The sequence below is a fragment of the Magnolia sinica genome, chromosome 4, assembly GCF_029962835.1.
Source record: "Magnolia sinica isolate HGM2019 chromosome 4, MsV1, whole genome shotgun sequence".
Classification (NCBI taxonomy): Eukaryota; Viridiplantae; Streptophyta; class Magnoliopsida; order Magnoliales; family Magnoliaceae; genus Magnolia; species Magnolia sinica.
In genome coordinates, this window is record NC_080576.1 from 86719370 (window position 1) to 86727077 (window position 7708).

Below are 7708 nucleotides of genomic sequence, written 5' to 3' on the forward strand. Positions count from 1 at the left end.
ACTCAGATTCAGGTATATATAAAATTAAAAACCCCGGTTTTTAAGTATCTTTAACAATATACGTCGCACCTAACCATGACCTCGACCTGATCCCAAACTCTCTCTCCCTCCTTCATCCTCCTCTTCCAAACCCGGCAACCACCCACCACCATCACCACCCACCTCTATCTCTCTCTCCTCCACTCCCACCTCTTTCGAACTCGACAGCCACCCACTGTCATCACCACCTCTCTCTCTCTCTCTCTGGATCCAAATCACTGCCAACTCAAACCAACTCGATACTTTTGACCGGTTCAAACTCAATCCGGATTAGTCTAGGCTAGACCCGGACTTGGATCCGTTCAAGCATGTTGGACTCGGTACCAAGTCGAGTCGAGTTCGGGTCAGGCCTATTTCAAAATCGGAGTGAGTCAAGTCAGCCCTTACTCAGCCCGACTCGACTCGATGCCCAGCTCTAGCTGTCATATGGACATCAAGGCAGGATCTGACATAAATTCGGGTGGAGATCACGTTAGGCACAGGAAATTCGGGTATCTTGGAAGGTATTATTTGTGTTTTCAGTTCATCACAATGCAAATAACATTATGAATGGTTTGGATGGTATATAAACATCATGGTGGACCCCACCAAGGTTCCAATGGCCCCACTGTTTTCCATTGTATGGCCCACTTAAGTTTTGGATCTTCCCCATTCTTGGGCTCATTTCCTTCTGCCGCATACCTCGCAAATATAGCTGGGCACGGGATGACTCAACTCGTTCAGATCCCTTTCGATCTGAACTGAGTGAGTGAGCCAATCTAAATTATAACTGGCCACGGGACGACTCAACTTGTTCACAACCCTTTCGATCTGAACTGCGTGAGTGAGCCAATCTGAATCAAGTTGACGTTGTTCAATCCAAACTCAAACCGAGTTGAGTTCAAGTCACCCAGTAACTCGACTCGACTAGACCCGAAATCCAACTTGGTACTGACTCAACTCAATCTGAAACTTGCCTCGTATATATACATATATATATATATTTAGGAAAAAAAAAAAAAAAAACTCAGATTTGACGTAGCTGATGGAGAGGCTGCAGTTCTGGCAAGTGAATCTAGGATTTGAGTGGTGATTTCAGCCTGTGAACACCTGTTGCACCTGACTCGACTTGGTGCCGAATCAACCTAACTCGATACTTGTGACCGGGTAGGATTCGGTCCGGATTAGTCCAGGCCAGACCTGGACTCAGATCGGGTCAGGCATGCTGGACTCAGTACCAAGTCGGCTCGAGTTCAGGTCAGGCCTATTTCAAAACCGTAACAGGAGAGAGTCGGATCAGCCCTAACTCAGTCCGACTCGACTGGATGCCCAGCTCTACCCACCTCACAGACCCTATTGCTAGAAATGGTGAGATCCTGAAATGATTGAGAGAGAGAGAGGCAGCAGCTGAAACATCTTGCACTTCACATTTGGGTTACATGCACATCAATCCCGACCATCCAAATCTAAGGCATCATTGTTCCGTGGTATTGTCCTGACTACTCCTCATATAATCTCAACCATCACTATCTGCACTGGATTTGGACCACTGACTATTTTCTTTTTAACCTGTCCGTGACCGTTGATACATAAGACTCGATTAGCCAGACAATATCTCAAGTCCGCCTAAATTATACGGTGGATCCCTGACAGGGGCCCACCTTGATGTATATGTCTTACATCCACATAGTCCATCCATTTTGACAGCTCATTTTAGGGCATGATCCTAAAAATGAAGCCTATCCAAATCTCAGGTGCACCACACCAGAGGAAACAGTGGTGATTGAATCATGGCCTAAAATGAGCCATCAAAACGGATGGACGGTGTGGATGTAAGGCACATACATCACAGTGGGCCCCACAGGGATCACACCCACCATGATCAGAAGCACTCATTCTTTCATGGATGGTGGGGATATGAAAATCATGCCACTCCATCAAATGTGAACTGTTAGCTTATAGTCTCAGCAGTGAGTTTCCATTTGCAAAACATGATGGGACCCACCAGAACTCCAATTGATGGGAATAATGCACCAAGGACCATCCATTGTTGGCTTAACTAGATGAACGGCCCTTATCACCATTGGCAAGCTACAAGCATTCAAGGCAATAAAATCAAAACCAAATAAGCTTTCCACCTCATGATTAAAGAGAGATCATTTACCTGATAACCCAATTATCCTTTACACAAAATCATTGTCCGTAAAAAAATAATAATAATAAGATAACAAAACAAAACAAATACAAAAAATGGGGACCGTCCAAACGATCCAACACGCACCTGTGGCCTAAATTACCTCAATTTTGGAGGGAGCTGATGATGGGTGCGACCTCCGGTGCCAATGCCGTTGATCTGTGGATGAATCGGGGAACGGTTGGGTGGCGGTTGGTGGTGGGTATGACGGTGGCCCACCTGACGGGCAGAGCTGGTCTTAGATTCCTTGGGCCTGACCCTGATGGCTTGGATCTCCTCCAAAGTCTCCACAACTTCTTTCATGGATGGTCGATTCTTCGGCTCTGCTGCAAGGCATCTAAGAGTGAGCTGGGCCGCTTGGGTTGCACCTTTTGATGGATACTGGCCCTCCAGCCGGGGGTCCATTACCCGTGCTAGCTTTCTCCGCTCTGATAGAAATGGCTTCGCCCAGTCTACCAGATTGTGTTGCCCGTTCGGGCGGTTATTGTCGAGCGCTCGTTGGCCTGAAAGCATCTCTAGCAACACCACCCCAAAACCATAGACGTCGCTCTTGACGTAGAGATGGCCTGGTTGATGAGACCCCATTTGTCAGTCCAGATCAAGTAGCATTTTAAGAATGAATTAGCCATTCAGAGCAGCACACACATAGAAGATTGGTCTCATCTAATCGGGTACTACTAAGAAAGCAATGGGTTGGGTCAGACCCTGGGTCAGCTGGCCTGACCCACTTTTGAGGCGGGTTTGGACTAGGCAAAATAGGCAATGGGTCGGGTTTGTTTTAGAAATCGTGGCCCGGCTCTTAACTCAAAGTACAACCTATATGGTTTAATTGCATAAACAATTGCAATGAGCTTGTAATGGACCAATATGGTATCAATACATTTTCATCTTTTAAAAATGAATTCCGACTGTTACAAGGTCGTAATGGCCGTTACGGGCGTTATAGCCCACTATAAGGCTGACTGTTATGGCAACTGTTACTGTTATTGAATACCTTGATTAAAAAGGGTCCATATTTAGCAGGAAAAGGTCCTCAGGTTGGGCATTTAGTCTCACCATGCCTATGAGATTTCAGAGAAAGGCCCACAAGATAAACAGTCTGGATCTCAGACATGTGTACCCTGAGCAGGGCGATTCCTGCCAAATATTTCAAAAAAAGATTGTACCTAACAAGGGGATCTCTCTCCTTTCCCAATAACAAGCAAATCTATGCATTGGGGTCGAGCTTACATTAAACCCAAGATGGGTTTGAACAGGACCGACCCAAAAGGTTTAAGACACACACAAAACAAAACCAAAAAAAAAAAAAAACACGCACCCTGAAAGAAGAAAGCTACCATAGCATAGAGGAATATATGTAGAATACTAAAGAGGGGTGGGGAGGATCTGTTAATTACCTGTAGCAACGTACTCTGGTGCTGCGTATCCATAAGTGCCCATGACTCTTGTGGTAACATGTGAATCTCCCGCAGATGGACCATTTTTAGCCAGCCCGAAATCAGAAATTTTTGCGTTGTAATCCTACAAAATGGAGGGGGGGAAAAAGATGAGTTACAATGAGGAAGCCATGTAAGAACTTGTCTTATTAAGAGGAGATTTAGAGCATTATCTAACCGAATCAAGCAAGATATTTGATGCTTTGAAATCCCGGTATATAACTTGCTTTTCAGAAGTGTGGAGAAAGGCAAGTCCTCGGGCCGCGCCTATGGCTATCTTGAGCCGTATGTTCCACGGAATTGGCTCAACAGCAGACCCTCCTGTCAACAATGCATTAATGTGTAAAGAAAAATCAAACAGAGAGAGTAGAAAGAGATGTAAAGTGTGCTATCAGAGAAAATGAACAATAACCATCCGTTTTCAAACCAAGAGGGTAGGTGGGAGAGCTGTCAAAGAGTTATTGATCCATGGAAGTAATGTGGGAATCATGAATAAAGAAAGTCACACAACTCCAATGAAAAATATGAACAGTGTTTTTTGTTCAACCAGCAAACATAAATGCAGTTGGGCACATCTTTCTGTAATCCAGGCTGTTTATCTAGTGGGACCTATCATGAATGAATTATGACCCCAAAATCTCCCCCATTGCAAAATCTTATAAGATTGGATTTTATTTTATTTTTTTCATCTTGAATGTGGAGGCATTGGTTGAATCATCTATTTGCAAGCCAGTAATCAGGCGGCTTGCATCATCTAATGGAGGAAATTTTTGGGGCATGACCTATTCATAATGGTTCAATTGTCACATAAATACAAATAAAACTAGCAAGAAATTTGTGATAAAATCAGTAACTTTCATTCGTACGACTTACTTCTAAAAAGGTGATTTTCTAAACTCCCTCTCTGCATGAATTCATATACTAAGAGAAGTTCTTTATCTTCCCAACAGTATCCCAAGAGCTTCACAAGGTTTGGATGAGAAAGCCTCCCCAAGAAGTCCACCTCCGACTGTGCCAACAAAAAGAATACATGAACGCGTAAATAAAACTACATTGATAAAAATCATAAAGTGGATTGAGAAGGGCATTGACATCTTACACCTACCCTGCCTGGTTTTGGCCTAACCCAATTCCCATTTGGGGAATTGAAATAATAACAGGTGCTTTGTTATTCACAAAAACCCACGCACCAACAAGTTATGAAGTACTTGATGCCTATTAAATCTAGACCGTTAATCTGTTTGGCCCCATTGTGGATAGGGTGTACCTCAAGTGGGCCACGCCCATCCATCTAATGTGAGAAGTACATTAGCATTGCTTGTATAGATAAATGCACAGACATATGTCAAGAAGTTCTATCGTAATATACGTGTCTAATGACTCTACCAGATATCAAGTAACTAACCTTCATAATCTCGAGTCTGAAGAATCCGAACTACCAAGGTTTTAACTTAAAAGTTATACAAGAAACAACTACAACCAAATTCTCTAAACTCCGAAAAAAAAAAAAGTCAAGCTTAAAAGACTTGGATCGTAAGATTAATTGAAAACAAATATCCAAGGAGCTCTTATACTAAAAAACACAATCATTTGCTTTAGATGGGTCATAGTCCCAAAATCAGACTGAGCAGGCAATCCTGACCTCTGATTAGAGGTTTCTTGAGTTTTGACCATTAACTGCTAGTCATTTTTAACCATCCATTTGATGACTACCAATCAAACAGTTAATATCATCCATTGATGCAGTTTTCTGGGTTATGCTCCATCCACAATTTGCCAACAATTTAGATGGTTTGGGTCAAGGAAAACTTATGCACTACATGTAAGGTGACAGTTGTGAACACATTACATGAATTGTCGTACTTTATCGCCCTGCCAAACAACCCAATTTCATACAACTCAAATGAAACATTGCCACACAAGAAATTAATTAATTCTTATTATTATTATTATTTTAAAGATGAAACAAAACCATGAACAAAAGAATCAAACGCACCCATACAGTAAAACAAATTATCAAAATGAAAAAAAGAAGAAGAAAATCCAATGGAGGAGCAGAAAAAAATAATATGTAGAGATGATGTAGTGAATCGAACTGAACTGAATTACCTGCCATTCTTTTAATCCTTGCAAGCTCTCTGGATTCAATTTCTTCACCGCGATCACCATCCCACTTCCGATCCTCGCTGGTGCGTATGTCTTCTCATCGACCCACCCTTTGAAAACTCTTCCAAAGCCCCCTTCTCCGAGAACTGTATCGGGTTTGAAATTCCTTGTCGCGCTCTTCAATTCGGCGAAAGTGAATGTCCTCAAATTGGGAGTGGGTAGGATCTGTCCATGAGAAAACACATCTTCCAAGCTGCTCGAGAACCCGCTGGGGCTACTTGAAAGCCGCCCTTCAGTGCTGTTGGTCTTTGACGTTCCTATAATTACAAAATTAAATAAATAAAGAAAATGAAAGGATACAGTAAAATAAAAGACACCAATCCCAGATAATTCCAAATACAAATCTCTTCTCGAGATCGAACGAAGAGATAGAATCTATATCATTATCTAAGTTAGGAAAATAGTAATAATAATAAAAAAAAAAAACCAATGTGAGATTATTGAAAAAACTGGATTATTTTTTTTCCAGATTGCATGACAAAAGAATAAAAATCAAAGAAGAAAGGTGAGATTATTCAAAAAGGGAAACTTGAGAATAAAAGCAGAGAAAATGATTTGAATATCCATAAAAATTGTATAAAAATGGAAAAGATCATAAAAATTAAAGAAACCCATCTGAGAAATTGAACAAATTTTCAATTTTTGCTTTCAAGAGAGTATAAAAACTGGGAAAAGGGCAATGAATTGAAATAGACTCATATATATATATATAACACTTTTTTAATTCAAAAAACAGTGCAAACACAGGAGATTTTACAATAAAAAAATAAAATCAAAATGATAAAAATAATAAATAATAATAAAAAAGGATGCCAACTGAAGTCAATGGAAATTACATAATTTTCTTTCAGACAGAGAGAAAAAACTCAATTCTAAATTATGGAAAATATTCGATTTTTTCTCAAGATATAATCCACCTTTTTTTTCCCCCCGAAAGGTAGTGAAAAAGCCATCTAAGATAACAGAAAATAACTGAAAATATTCCAAGACCCGGAAAACAAGAAAAGAAAGGCTCCTTTTTCTTCCTTTCTGTTCTTTTGGCACACCATAATTATACAAAAACAGGGGATTTAATACAAGAAACAAAGAAAATTATAAATTTATAAAAAGAACATGCAAGAAACAGCAAATTGAGAGCATTCAAGAAGCAGGGAGAAAAACCCATGTCAGAATAATTTAAAAAATTGAATTTTTGTCAAGACCCAGTTCTAGAATTGCTTTTTCCATTTACCTGTGATTGTGCTTGAAATTCCGGTAGTTCCTGGGCTCTGAGTCGTTGTAACTGGAGTCCCCCAGCAATTCCCCATATCTGTTTCCTCTCTCCTTTTTTTCCTCTACCGAGTTGCAGACATGCACATGGTCTTTTTCTCTTCGAAAGAGAGAGAAAGAGAGAGTGCTTTGCTTTCCTTTTCTCTTTATAAGAGAGAGAGAGAGAGAGAGAGAGAGAGAGAGTGCTTTGCTTTCCTTTTCTCTTTATGAGAGAGAGAGAGAGAGAGAGAGAGAGAGATGAACAGAGGAAGAGAAACAGAGGAAGAGAGAGAGAGGGAAAGAAAGAGTGCTTTGATTTGCTCTTATGGAGGAATGACTTTGGAACGTGGGTAGACCCTTCTTTTTAATTTATTAGATTAGAAAATAGATAAATAATATATAATTATCTTTTCTTTTCTTCTTCTTTTTTTTTTTTGTATTGAAATGTTATGGAATGTCACGGTTCTTCGCGAGGAGATGTCAATGAGGTCACATACACGTGCACACCTTCCATTTTTTTATCTAGATCTGGACCGCTATTTTAGTTGGAACACTGTAAATATTTTCTATTGGCCATAGATCATAATAATATTGTTATTATATGGGTCATAAATCTAGGATGAAGTGGATTTTGGAATGCAAAAAA

The 7708-nt window shown here is 40.4% G+C and overlaps 1 protein-coding gene across 1 annotated transcript; it reads right to left on the bottom strand.

Moving 5' to 3' along the window:
• Positions 1–2128: 2128 nt before the first annotated feature.
• On the bottom strand, positions 2129–7257 carry LOC131243316 (probable serine/threonine-protein kinase PIX13). The gene is made up of 6 exons (XM_058242568.1): positions 7046–7257; positions 5758–6071; positions 4522–4657; positions 3827–3969; positions 3610–3733; positions 2129–2778 (listed from the first exon to the last, which is right to left on the bottom strand). The coding sequence occupies exons 1-6, from the start codon at positions 7119–7121 to the stop codon at positions 2312–2314; spliced, it is 1260 nt and encodes a 419-aa protein (XP_058098551.1). The 5' UTR covers positions 7122–7257; the 3' UTR covers positions 2129–2311.
• Positions 7258–7708: the final 451 nt, after the last annotated feature.